We start from the raw sequence: 13,681 nt of genomic DNA, 5'->3' as shown, positions 1-13,681 counted from the left end.
ATCTCTTCTCTTATAATAGCATAAGAAAACATTCGTAAACGTTAAGTAAAACTCATATGAGATCATTTATCTATGTAATGTAAGTGAGATCGTTTATTTATGTAAGTGGATCACTTGGCAAGATTTGAGCTCTAGAAAAGAAACTTGTGTTCTCTCTCTCTCTCCCTGGTCCAGATCTTTAGATCTATGAAGATGATCACAAACAGGACACAAAGATCCCTTGTGTTGTGTGGTTAGACTCACAGAGATGTATAGTGGTTGCCCACTCTCATGCATATTAAAATTATGATGCCCAACCTCCAGCACAAAGAAGACAAGAGCTTCCTTACATGCTGTGATGTAATTGCAGGCTTAACGCTAGCCGATAGCTGCTTGAATAAATAAATAATGGACCTCACCACCACCTACCTACATATACACTTGAGGATAAAGGAGAATAATTTATTGTATGTATGAAGCACATTTTGTCACTTCAACCCAGCAGTCCTTTTCTTGTCTCTGGTGAGAAAAATTGTGCTCCACCACTAGTCCTTGTATCTTAGGCCTTTTAACAATTTAATTATGTGATTAATTTATAGTAGAAATGGAGAATCTTGCTTATGGGTTATGATGGTATGATTAAAAGGATATTCCACCTTTAACAAAGTAATTAATTAGGTGACGAAAGATAATTTTATTACCAATTGAATTCGAGTTCGAATTAAAAACATGTTCAATGACCAAACAAATTAGAAAAAGGTGTTTAATTATTTGTTGGTATCATTGTCATAATTGTGAATTCCTTTACCCTTTCGCAGCTCCCAATGATTGTGCTTCCCTAGACCAATGTCACCATGTTCATTGCTAAAAATGAAACATATATCTGTAAGTATAATAAGCAAGAAAACAAAAAGTAATCACCTAACCACATTGCCTAAGAGCAACCACAATGATGCTCTTTATTTTTTAGTTAAAATTTGGCTAAGAATATAAGAAAGCTATTTTAGGAGCTCTCTAAAAAATTTCAACTCCAACCATACTCCCTAATTTGGAGAGTTATAAGAGCTATAACTCTTTTTTGATTGGTCCATCTTTATTAAAAAATAAAATAAAAAAGGTTAGCATTAAATAAATGTTTGAAATACTCATTAAATAAAGCAGCATTAAATTATAGGGAGTCACTAGGAGTCCTTTCTCTCTCATTAGATTTAGGAGCTCCTAGAGGACTCCCTATTTTAGGAGGTGGATAGGGAGCGTGGTTGGAGTTGCATTTTTACAATTCCTCCCTAAAATTTGTCTAAGGAGGTAGTTTAGGGAGCCCATTGTAAATGCTCTAAGCGACTTTTCTTAAAAAACCCCAAGCCCTTTTTTCTTAAAAAACACTCATAGAGTTGTTTTCACTTTAAGAGGGAGGAAGTCAGTGTTCTTCCTCCCCTCTCCCCTCTTTTCTTCCTCCCTTCACCTCTTCCCTCATTTTCAGAGACAAATGATTTTCCCTATTTGTCTTCATTTTGTTGTGATTTTCATCCAACCATCACAGATGGCTGTGTCTCAGCGTCGGATCTCCACTTATGTTTCAGTGTCGGATTTTCACCACCATTCTTTTTGTGGTTTCTTTATATTTAGAATAAGTTGCAGAGACTCTTTAGGTTCCCTGTGTAGTTTTCACATTTTCTTTTGTGAAAGCTTTTCACATCTCCTTTGTGAGAGCTTTTCATTGCTCATTTGTGAGAGTTTTATTTGTATTGTTATGACTTAGTTTTTTCAAGTTTTATCTCTTTTTTATTTTTTTAAGTTTGCAATCTTAGTTGGGATGTCTATGCCAGAGTTTTTTCGATCTTGCGTAATTAGTGGAGGCGCACCAGATTGTTTTAATTTTGATGTTAGACCGCTCCGTTATTGTAATGACCCTTTTATGGCTAGTTTGTATTGACTCTTTGTGACTAATTACTTTTTTAACTAAATTATGAATGCAATTATGGATTTTTTGTTTTTTTTATTATTATAAAGAATATATATGTATAAACCCTACCTGTGTTGAGCATCTAAAAATCATTAGAGTAAAGAAGGCAGTAAATAAAATAGATATTTTTAGGGCAAAGTGGAAATTTACCATGCATGAGCCTTTTCCTTGATTGGGCAGGAGCAGTGTGGAGATAGAGAGTAAGGCCATGATTTGCTTAAGAAAATCCAATTAAGCTTCCTCATTAGATGGATCCTGTCCCTTCCAGTCACCAGTCAGTCACATGCAGATGCAGGAGAAAAAGGGTTGTTTGGGACAGCCATGGTTCCATGATTCCAAGCCTCGAGACAGCGCCATCTTCGCTACATCACTCTCTCTTCACTTGGAAGTCGAGTTTTGCACACAATCTGATAGATTGTAAATTGAGAACTTGGTTTGAAACTACTTTTGTAAGAAGCACTTGTACTCACCATAAGTGCTTTTATTTTATTATTTTATTTTTATCAAATACTCATAAGTGCTCTCTTTATAGACATTTTTACTAGAAACACGTCAAATATTTTATTAAAATGTCAAGTACTCTATAAAGAAACGTAATATATACTTCTTTATAAAGCACTTTTATAAGTCATAATGCGTTTTTAACCATTATAAAAGCTGACTAGATGAAATCACACCAAAATGTATGCTACCCAATTTCATTTTCCATCAAGAAATTGGTTGCTCTCTCTCTCTCTCTCTCTCTCTCCAAATCAATAGGTATTGACAGGCACGTTTTATGTCATTTTCCTTATTGGAAATCAACTATGATTAGCAAATGAGATGATTGTTCAAAATTCCTTCGCTAATAAGAATAAAGTAGCTCTTGCAATTATGAATTTATGATGGAGCCTAAAATATCAAATTCGGAAACATTGATTTTTTTCTAAAATTTTCTTATTCATGATCATCAAGAATGACAAGATTCCATGTGTTCTTAGTGTCATTCGTGGTTACCATCTGCGTATAAGTCTCCTCTTTCACACCCTAACATTTTGAGACTCACCTGTTCCAGCCACTCACTGACCTCCACGTGTCCAAATTAACATTTCTCACTCAACCAAAAAAGAGTTTTATTTTAATAAATAAAAAAAAGAATTGGATTTGAAGGTGCCAAAAAAGAGCGTGGGATTTTCAACTTCATGCAACGCAATTTGAGGGACGAGGAATGACATCACCTTCCTCAATGCGACACGGCTTTCCCATCATGCCACGCGGCGAAATCCTACCGGCTACCGACATGACGCAACACCCGGCTTACGCTGCTAACGTGCGCCACCTTTTCATATCTGGACTCTCCGACTTGCGAGCTCATAGTCATATTATACTCTCATTTCTCTCTGCCTCTCTCTCTCTCTCTCTCTCTCTCTCTCTCTGCCTCAGCACAAAGTTGCATAAAATTCTTGATCTTTCTCGGCAAATCAAAACCTCTGTAAGTCTCTTTCTCTTAATTCACTAGTTGGCATTCCTTTCTTCGACCTTTTTCATGTTTAAAAGTTTGTCAATTTTGTATCTTTAACTCCAAGACAACCTGTAACTGATTTTTTTTTTAAATTTAATTTTTTGTAATTTAACAGATGGAACCAACTCGGTCATTCCTCCTGATTCGTGGAATTCAAATCTGGGTTCTTCTAGATTTGGTCAATTTTAGTTAGCCCAGGTACATCTGTAGCTAAATATTTGTTCCTGAAATCTCTATTTCAGTTGTAGCTGTGAAAACAGAAAAAAAGAATCTTTCTTTTGTAATTGGGAGCTGAATATAAGCTCACATTTGTGCGTTCAGAAAAAAGGGTCAGGGTTTTTGTTTTGGTATAGTCTTGTTGGTGTAAGTATTGGGGTGGAGGGTTCTGCATTTGGGTTTGTGTGTGAATTTGGTGATTGATTGAGTTGATTTGGGATTTGGGATTTGGGTTTTGTGTGTGAATTTGGTGATTGATTGAGGGGATTCGGGATTTCAATTCGAATGGGAATTCGATGCTTGCTTGATTGATTGGAGTTTGAATCCAATGAGACGCCGCTCTCCGACCAGTGTACCATCCGAGCAAATGGAGAAGGGGACAGGAAAGAGTCAGAATACAAGAATCTGTTTCTTGGCCTCATTGTCTGTGTTCTTCTGGATGTTACTGTTGTACTTCCATTTTGTTGTGCTTGGAGGTAGTACCGTAGATCAATCTGTCAAATTACAGTTACAAGCCGGTCCAGTTTACACAGAATTGAAGCCTACCCGTGTAACTAGTGATCCTCAGATAGAAAACCAAAACACTGAATCGAAACCTATCCATGTAACCAGTGATCATCAGATGGACAACCAAAACATTGTATCGGCACCTACCCGTGTAACCGATGATCGTCAGGTGGACAACCAAAACACGGAATCAACCCCTACCATTGAGTCCCCTGCAAAAGCCATCCAGATTCATGAAGCGGAGAAATATCCATTCATGAAAGCATTGAGAACTGCTGAAGACAAGAATGATCCATGTGGTGGGAGATATATTTATGTGCATGACCTTCCCCCGAGGTTTAATGAGGATATGCTGAAGGAGTGTAGGAGTTTAAGCCTTTGGACAAACATGTGCAAGTTCACAACTAATGCTGGACTTGGTCCTCCACTTGAGAATGCTGAGGGGGTGTTTGGGGATACGGGTTGGTATGCCACGAATCAGTTTGCCGTGGATGTCATATTTAGCAATCGGATGAAGCAATATGAGTGCTTGACAAATGATTCATCTGTCGCAGCAGCTATTTTTGTTCCCTTTTATGCCGGGTTTGACATTGCCCGGTACCTTTGGGGATTCAATATATCAAGGAGGGATGCGGCTTCACTCGATCTGGTTGATTGGCTTATGAAGAGGCCAGAATGGGGCATTATGGGTGGCAAAGACCATTTTCTTGTTGCAGGAAGGATAACGTGGGATTTTAGGAGACTCTCAGAGGAAGATTCAGATTGGGGTAACAAGCTTCTCTTTTTACCAGCTGCTAAGAATATGTCCATGCTTGTGGTCGAATCTAGCCCATGGAATGCTAATGATTTTGGTATTCCATATCCCACATACTTCCATCCAGCTAAAGATGCTGATGTTTTCATCTGGCAGGAGCGCATGAGAAGATTAAAGCGTGATTGGCTTTTCTCTTTTGCTGGTGCCCCACGTCCTGGCAATCCCAAGTCGATTAGGGGGCAGATCATTGATCAATGCAGGAATTCAAAGGTTGGCAAGCTGTTGGAATGTGATTTTGGGGAAAGCAAGTGTCATTCTCCAAGCAGTATAATGCAGATGTTTCAGAGCTCCCTTTTCTGCCTGCAACCACAGGGCGATTCGTACACACGTAGATCTGCTTTTGATTCAATGTTGGCTGGTTGCATACCTGTCTTCTTCCATCCTGGGTCAGCATACACACAATATACTTGGCATCTCCCAAAAGATTATACAAGGTATTCAGTGTTCATCCCAGAAAATGACATTCGTAAGAGGAACGTTAGCATTGAGGAAACGCTAAGAAGAATTCCTCCCGAAAAGGTGAAGAAAATGAGGGAGGAAGTTATTAAACTTATTCCAAGTCTGGTATATGCTGATCCCCGCTCTAAGTTGGGGATTTTTAAAGATGCCTTTGATGTTTCTGTACAAGCAATTATTAACAAAGTTACAAAGTTGAGGATGGACATCCTTGAAGGTCGTACAGATGATAACTTTATTGAGGAAAACAGTTGGAAGTATGCTTTGTTGGAGGAGGGGCAACGTGAGGTAGGACCTCATGAATGGGATCCTTTCTTCTCAAAGCCAAAGGATGGCGAGGGAGATTCTGGTGGGACATCTGCTGAAGCTGCGAAAAATTCTTGGCATAATGAACAAAGACAACATCAATCATCAGGTAGGTAACAGCACAGCAATAAGGAATCCATTCCACCAATGGCTAATGCCTGAAGACAACAGATTAGCCTATGTGCCTTCCTGCATTTTGTTCGGGCAGGTATGGGCTCTTGCTGGTTCCTTGTCATGAACACTCATCACAGAACTCACCATCAAGATATCCAGAGACCCACATTCTTGTTCAAATCCAAAACATACAAATAGTTTCTGCTTCTAGTGCATTTTTCCTATACTGATATTTATACTTTCTGCATTGTGTAATTTTTGGTAGTTATTCTTTGTGATGTAGTCTAGCCAAGCTTTCATGTTCTTATCATCTTACAGGAAATAAAAATGAGTAATTATTAGCCCTTTATGTTATCATACGAACTAAATTCAAGTATGATGTTGCCCACATACAGTTCATTTTATCTGTTACAGGAGAGCTTTGATACCATAAGCTTAATCTTCTGCACAAAATTTAGCAAATCTGTTATCTTTACCAAAGTTGAGCGACTTTTTAGGATCACAGATTTTACCAAATTGTGTATAACTTTATTTACCCTTTCCATATATGATTCAATTGACTCTGAAGAAATTGAAAACAACTGTGAAAAGAGCTGAGTATGAAGAGATGTTTAACACAGGTTTTACCAAAGTTAAGCTGATACAAAGCTAAGGATGTTCAACATTGACAAACAAAACCAAACCCATCATCTCTTTCAGAATTTAGATTTCTCTGTTCTATTCTATGCATGCAAACTCCATCTTCTTCAAGTCCCAAAAATTTCTTTTGAGTTTTGGTCCGAAGGGCAGCTTCTCCCGCTTACATGAAAAACAATGATAATTTTGTCTGGCTTTCTTAGGGCATTCCTCAGTTTGATGCAAGCCACACAGCTCTAGCAGCAACTTTCTTATTAGGTTTCTGCCTTCTGCGTGTATATATTCAAAAACATTCCTTTTATACGACTCATGTTCTTTCCCCGACAATTTTGCCGCTAAAATTGAGTTTGGGCCTTTTGATTGGGCCACTCTTAATTCGATTTTGATCCCAATTTATATATAAACGGTAATTTAATTTCAATATGATAATCGAGTTAGTATCGTTTGAATGCAACGGTCCATTAGTATGATAGACAAACTACAAATTAGAGTTAATCACTCCAACTTAGTTAAGTAATTTATTTTTATTTTCATCACATGCAACTCTTTGGTGATATTTTAAAAAAAAAAAATTAAAATTTGCTGAGAATATGTTCATATTGTAACACCCAAATATGGTCCCAAATTCGCTTCCGACACTCTTTCTCTAATACTGCGATTTGGTTTTTCAATCTTCCCTTCTATGTTTCATGTAAAGTAATTTGATACGTCAATCCTCATTGTAATTTCTTTTTGACTTAAAAAAGGGTCATAAGGAGCATTTTGTTTGTTTAATTTGACAATGAAAATCATAAGAATTAAGAGAATATTTTAAGCACCACCATCTGTTACGTAATGTTATCATTTTACTCTATAGTATAACTTTATAAATCCATTACGTACCCATAAATTATATTATAACCAGTGAATTACTAACACAATGTGACGTGATGGCGTCAAATTTTTTTCGTAAAAATAGGGTGGCAGTAATGCACAAGCTGCATGCGGCGGAGGGAGCCTTGGAGAGCAAATCCAGAGTGAGAGAGAGAGAGAGAGAGAGAGAGAGCGTGTGGATAAATGCAGAGCAGCACGAGATAGAGATCAGCATTTAATGATGCCAACATCTATGCTCTTTAGTTTAGTACAACAAAAAGCCAAGTGAAATTCAAACACCAAATAGAGAAACAAAGATTCATAGAATTTTTTTTAAAACATAACTGCCTTTGGTAGTAAATGAATTAAAGCTTAACCATAAATTCCCGTGAAAGCTATAGCTCAAGCTCTTCAGCACTACCAAGGATCCTCGTGATGTAGAGCTCTTAAATTTCACGAGTTTTGTATTTCAACTCAGAGCTCTCTCTCAGCGCTCAGAGAGAAAATGCTTCCCAAACCCAAAACCCTGTTCTTAATTGATCTCATCTCCCCAACTCCTTCAAATACCCTAGACTTCTTCCTCCAAATCATGCACATTTGCAGCCTAAGCTCCATTGTTGTCATCTTAACTTTCTACCATGGATTTCAAAACCCATCTTTTCGTTTCCATTCTCTTCCTTTGCTCGGTCTGCCTTCATGCAAACACTCTCCAGACTTACATTGTTCAGCTCCACCCACAAGGTGTGACCAGCTCTTCTTTTGCTACTAAGCCTAGTTGGCATCTCTCATTTCTTCAACAAACCATGTCATCTGAAGAAGACGCTTCTTCTCGGCTTCTCTACTCTTACCATTCTGCCATGGAAGGCTTTGCTGCTCAGCTGTCTGAATCTGAGCTTGAGTCCTTGCAAATGCTGCCTGATGTCATTGCAATTAGGCCTGACCACCGCCTCCAAATCCACACAACTTATTCATACAAGTTCTTGGGGCTTAACACTGCTTCAAGTAATGGTGCTTGGCACAAGTCTGCATTTGGTCGAGGCACGATCATTGGGGTGCTTGATACAGGAGTTTGGCCCGAGAGTCCAAGCTTCAACGATCGTGGGATGCCACCAGTTCCCAGAAAGTGGAGAGGGATTTGCCAAGAAGGGCAAAACTTCAATTCTTCGAATTGTAACAAGAAACTCATTGGTGCCAGGTTCTTCACTGAAGGTCATCGCGTAGCTTCAGTGTCATCATACTCACCAGATGCTGGTCATGAGTATGTGTCACCGCGTGACTCCCATGGGCATGGAACACATACATCATCAACAGCTGGGGGTGCTTCTGTCGGAATGGCAAGTGTTTTTGGCAATGCAGCTGGTGTGGCTCGAGGAATGGCTCCCGGAGCACATGTAGCAGTGTACAAAGTCTGCTGGCTTAATGGATGTTATAGCTCTGATATCCTTGCTGCAATGGATGTTGCAATTAGAGATGGAGTAGACATTCTCTCCCTCTCTCTAGGTGGCTTCCCCATTCCACTTTTTGATGACAGCATTGCAATTGGCAGTTTTCGTGCAGTGGAGCATGGAATTTCAGTTGTATGTGCAGCAGGCAACGGTGGTCCAATTCAAAGCTCAGTTGCCAATGAAGCTCCTTGGATTGCTACCATTGGTGCCAGCACACTAGACCGAAGTTTTCCCGGCATAGTTCAAATGGGGAATGGAAAATACCTCTATGGAGAATCCATGTACCCAGGAAACCATCTTATGAGAGCTGGGAAAGCGCTTGAACTGGTTTATGTGACAGGTGAGAATAGTGGAAGTGAATATTGCTTCAGAGGGTCTCTCCCAAGAGCAATAGTCCGCGGCAAAATAGTGGTTTGTGACCGAGGTGTCAATGGAAGGGCGGAGAAAGGTGAAGTAGTGAAGGAAGCTGGAGGAGCTGCAATGATTTTGGCAAATACAGAGATAAACCTAGAGGAGAACTCTGTTGATGTCCACGTCTTGCCTGCAACTCTGATTGGCTTCAAAGAGTCAGTTCACTTGAAGGCTTACATAAACTCAACAAGGAGACCAACAGCTAGAATTGTATTTGGAGGCACAGTTATAGGAAAATCCAGGGCACCAGCAGTAGCTCAGTTCTCAGCTAGAGGACCGAGTTATTCTAACCCTTCAATCCTCAAACCAGATGTGATTGCTCCAGGGGTCAACATCATTGCTGCTTGGCCTCAAAACTTAGGTCCCTCTGGCCTTCCAGAAGATTCTAGGAGAGGAAATTTCACTATCATGTCGGGGACTTCAATGGCCTGTCCTCATGCCAGTGGAATTGCTGCTCTTCTACGCTCAGCTCATCCGAAATGGAGCCCTGCGGCAATTAAATCTGCTGTTATGACAACTGCTGAGGTAACTGATCATTCAGGAAAACCGATAATGGATGGAGACAAACCAGCCGGAGTTTTTGCAATTGGTGCTGGACATGTAAACCCTGAGAGAGCCATTGACCCGGGGTTGATTTATGACATCAGGCCAGAGGAGTATGTCACTCATTTATGCAGTCTTGGATACACAAAATCAGAAATTCTAACTATCACTCACAGGAACGTTAGCTGCCGTGAAATCCTGCAGATGAACAGGGGTTTCAACCTCAATTACCCCTCCATTTCAGTAACTTTCAAACATGGCATGAGAAGTAAAATGATCAAACGACGAGTAACAAATGTGGGAAGTCCTAATTCCATTTACTCGCTGGAACTAATGGCGCCTAAGGAAGTTAAAGTAAAAGTTAAGCCTCAAAGGTTAATATTCACAGACATCAATCAGAGTTTGAGTTACAGGGTATGGTTTATATCAAGGAAGAGAGCAGGAACAGCAAAAATGAGCTTTGCACAAGGGCAGTTGACATGGGTCAATTCTAAGAATAGCTTGCACAGGGTTAAAAGCCCGTTCTCGGTGACTTGGAAGTAACAGGGCTGATTGCAATCATGGCACCAGAGTGGTCATGGTAGCTCTACTCTAGAAATCAAAAAATCCATTGTTATTGACTCATTGGATTCACATTTATGAGATTTAAGGTTGAATATTTATCCTGGCTTTGTGGGGTATAAAACTCGAGAGATACAAGCTATGCCCTTTTATCATCTGATAAAGGCAGAGGCTATTATTGTATTAACTACTAGTCTTCTATGCTGCTCGGAGTCTTTGGACTATGAACTTTTTCTACTCAAAATGTTTCTGCAGTGATAAAGATTCATGTTACCCTCCTTTTAGTCAAATGAATTTACATTTATAAATCTCATTATCTAGTATACTGATCCTGTTTTCTATCACCTATGTCCTCAATTGAGCAGAACATGTTAAGAAATTTCCAATACAATATGAAATCCGAGGCAGATATAGATACAAACTTACAAGGTTATCAATGCCTTAACAAGTCTGCACCTTCATAGACTAAATTGTTTAATCTGTCACCATCGTATCATTTCTTCTAATCACAACGGAGTAATTAAAAGAAATAAGGCTTTGAAACACAATCTTTCTCACCTCTATAACTCAAAATACATAATACTGACATAAATCTCAATAAGAACAGAAAAATTGGTTGAATCTGAAGGACCACGCTGTACTTGCATTAAACTACATGCGTGGACTAATAAGATTCCCGAGTTTCATTTGACTTTGAAGAAAGCCAACATGGACAAGATGACAGGGAGGAGAAAGACAACAGATAAGGATATACATTGCCTCATTTTTTGATGAATTGCAAGCCATTATCATTAGCATAGCGTTCCATGAATCTCATGAATCTGTCCCAATCTCTCGGAGTCCTCATGGTATACTTTGCTTCAATTCCTGCAGGCTTTCCATTGACAAATTTGGCATTGACATCAACTGATTGAAGAACACCTTCTTCATCAATCATGTAAAATCCAGTGATGTCACCAAATTCACCAGAGGAGTCAAAAACAGAAGGTTGCTCAAACTTGAATATAGCCACGCCATTTGTACCATCTTTTGATTTAGTTAGCCTCACATCTGGTATTGTCTGTTCATCAGTTCCTTGGATAAACTGAATTTTTGGTTTGACCATCATTGTAATAGATCTAGATGCTTGAGTACACCGTCTTATTGGCGCCCATTGGGGACGAGACACGTGCAAAGACTGACCATTGAACGTGGACTTTGCACTTCTATGGACAGCCCAAGATAACAAGCCTACACAATCAGAACACATATCATCTACTAGTATTATGGCTCTGTTTCAGAATCCATGTCTCAGTTTTAACTTTTATCAATAATTCTCTCTCATTAAGTACTTGAGGAGCCCTAATGGTCTCTGGGGTTTGGGAAGGTGGAGATGACACACCTGAATTCAAATGTTGAGCTTTGATATAGAAAACACAGAACTGAGTACGTATTTAGTAATTTCGTTTGAACTGAATGGTTTAGCAACATAAATTTGGTTTATGAAAACATACAAAAAAGTAGCAAGATAAACCCAATAACGCTTTTAGTGTTTCAATTGCTAAGAATCATAAATAATTGATATCCAATTAACCCTTATTATACATTCCTACACTTGCAAGCTCATCAACTTAGAAACTTCCAAAACTGACACAAAGTTTGAAACTTCAAACAAACCCATGAAACCATTTCACCCCATTTGTCCCTTCATCTATAATTTCCCAAAAGCATAACCCAGAAACCTTAATGCACTAAGTCAAATTATGACACAAAAAATAAAACCATTCACCACAGTAAAGTGTACTGCTCGAAATTAAACAACACCACATGCAGAAAAGAAGCCACAAAGAGTACCAGAATGAAGGCGTGGTTGCTGCAGACAGTGTGAGACTGGAGAGGAGAATGCAAGTAACTGCAGGGTTGCCATTGTACAAGCACAGAAAGAGAGAGACAGAGAGAAAGAGAAGAAGATATACTAAAGACTCAAAGAGTGTTAAAACGGAGAGTATAATTGTGGTTTGGGGATAGAGTGGTGTGTAACAAGGACAGCCATTCACTCTCAGTACGTTCTCAGCTTTTCAAAGGATTGGTGGATGGATATACGGAAGAGAGAGAGAGAGAGAGAGAGAGAGAGAGATTGGCACTTGCTACTTGCTACATTCTGGTATGTTGTTGTGACTCTGGGCAAATTTCTACAACCCGACACGTGGCATCTTCTGCTTCTTTGGGTCTAAGTCCAATAATTGTGTGGCACCAGTTGAGCATTGTTGGGTTGGGTCACAACCAAACAGCCCAATATTGCAAGTTCTATACAGTTTAGCCCAATTTCTTGCGCTCTTTGTTTTTGGATTTTTGCATGTAAAATTGTCAATGTATGGTCTTTGGTTTTGACCTTTCAGAACAATGTGTGTTCTCTTTTTTTTTCTTTTTTTTTTATAAATTAATATATATTTTTTAATTTTTACAAATGATCGTTTAAACCACTTTAAATTAATCTCATTTACATGAAGATGATCAAAATTGGGGTACAAAGGAGCGGACTCGCTGTCCTGACCAATATGTCTAACCCACATATGCACACTTAGAAATCAACCATAAAGAAAATTCCAACACTTAGCCACATCATTACAGTCTCAAAATTAAGCATTGTTTTGATATGATTAGCTTAATGATTGAAATCAATCTAATTATTGTTGTATTTAATATGATTTTTGATAAATTCGATGTGATCCTATCCTATGATATCAGCATCCGCCAAATCCTTTACAAGCCATGCCTACTTGTTAGAGATTTATTTGATGTTTGATAGCCTAATCATCCTAGTGTGTCGTCTACGGCTCTAGTTTCCACTCCCCCACGACTTTTCCATAATTTAGAATAAGAAAACAAAGAGAACTGAAAATGAAACCATATCTCTATACATATTTTTCGAGTTTTCAACATGTAAATAAACACATCACGTTTAATATATGTCAGTTTTGACTGAATTATAAGCGCAATTCCAAAATTTCTAAAAATAAAAATAAAAACATATTGTTAACGTTAAAATATTTATTATAAATATATATATATATTTTTAAAAAGGAGCAGATAATTACATATGTTCATGAGCATAGACTATTCCAAGTCAGAGGCCGACAAGAGAGAGCTTCTTGGTTGGTAATAAAAGGTGATGCTGCAATCCAATCCAACTGTTGAAAATTGAATGAAAAGAACAATTTAGTTTGTTCATCATGTGACCGTGAATCATGACTAGGGTCTCTCTTACCCCGACTCTTCCTCAACCTGAGCCACTTTCCCTTCTGATAAGTCAAAGTCAGATGGCCCCAAACATTACCGCGTAACACATTGATTTCGGCGGTTGCCTTTTGGCAGATGAAATAAAGGAAGTGGTCATT

The 13,681-nt window shown here is 38.7% G+C and overlaps 3 protein-coding genes across 3 annotated transcripts; 2 read left to right on the top strand and 1 right to left on the bottom strand.

Annotated features, from left to right (window-relative positions):
* Window positions 1–3,272: 3,272 nt before the first annotated feature.
* On the top strand, window positions 3,273–6,210 carry MUR3 (Exostosin family protein). Its single transcript, XM_008237362.3, has 2 exons — window positions 3,273–3,413; window positions 3,559–6,210. Exon 2 carries the CDS (start codon window positions 3,988–3,990, stop codon window positions 5,857–5,859), a length of 1,872 nt encoding a protein of 623 aa, XP_008235584.2. The 5' UTR covers window positions 3,273–3,413; window positions 3,559–3,987; the 3' UTR covers window positions 5,860–6,210.
* Window positions 6,211–7,939: 1,729 nt separating this feature from the next.
* Window positions 7,940–10,594, top strand: SDD1 (Subtilase family protein). The gene has a single exon (XM_008237363.2). The coding sequence runs from the start codon at window positions 7,983–7,985 to the stop codon at window positions 10,284–10,286; it is 2,304 nt and encodes a 767-aa protein (XP_008235585.2). The 5' UTR covers window positions 7,940–7,982; the 3' UTR covers window positions 10,287–10,594.
* Window positions 10,595–10,741: 147 nt separating this feature from the next.
* PSB28 (photosystem II reaction center PSB28 protein) lies at window positions 10,742–12,452 on the bottom strand. Its single transcript, XM_008237365.2, has 2 exons — window positions 12,138–12,452; window positions 10,742–11,534 (listed from the first exon to the last, which is right to left on the bottom strand). Exons 1-2 carry the CDS (start codon window positions 12,208–12,210, stop codon window positions 11,065–11,067), a joined length of 543 nt encoding a protein of 180 aa, XP_008235587.2. The 5' UTR covers window positions 12,211–12,452; the 3' UTR covers window positions 10,742–11,064.
* Window positions 12,453–13,681: the final 1,229 nt, after the last annotated feature.

Source organism: Prunus mume, linkage group LG6 (genome assembly GCF_029339155.1).
Source record: "Prunus mume cultivar Tortuosa linkage group LG6, ASM2933915v1, whole genome shotgun sequence".
NCBI classification, from domain to species: domain Eukaryota; kingdom Viridiplantae; phylum Streptophyta; class Magnoliopsida; order Rosales; family Rosaceae; genus Prunus; species Prunus mume.
Note: the sequence above shows the minus strand (reverse complement) of the source record. Positions and strands in the feature narration are given on the sequence as shown.

Coding starts and splice junctions, on each gene's coding strand:
- MUR3 (XM_008237362.3), top strand. CDS start 3,988: ATGAGACGCCGCTCTCCGACCAGTGTACCATCCGAGCAAATGGAGAAG.
- PSB28 (XM_008237365.2), bottom strand. CDS start 12,210: ATGGCAACCCTGCAGTTACTTGCATTCTCCTCTCCAGTCTCACACTGT. Junction 11,535..12,137: donor GCAACCACGCCTTCATTCTG/GTACTCTTTGTG, acceptor CTGATTGTGTAG/GCTTGTTATCTTGGGCTGTC.
- SDD1 (XM_008237363.2), top strand. CDS start 7,983: ATGGATTTCAAAACCCATCTTTTCGTTTCCATTCTCTTCCTTTGCTCG.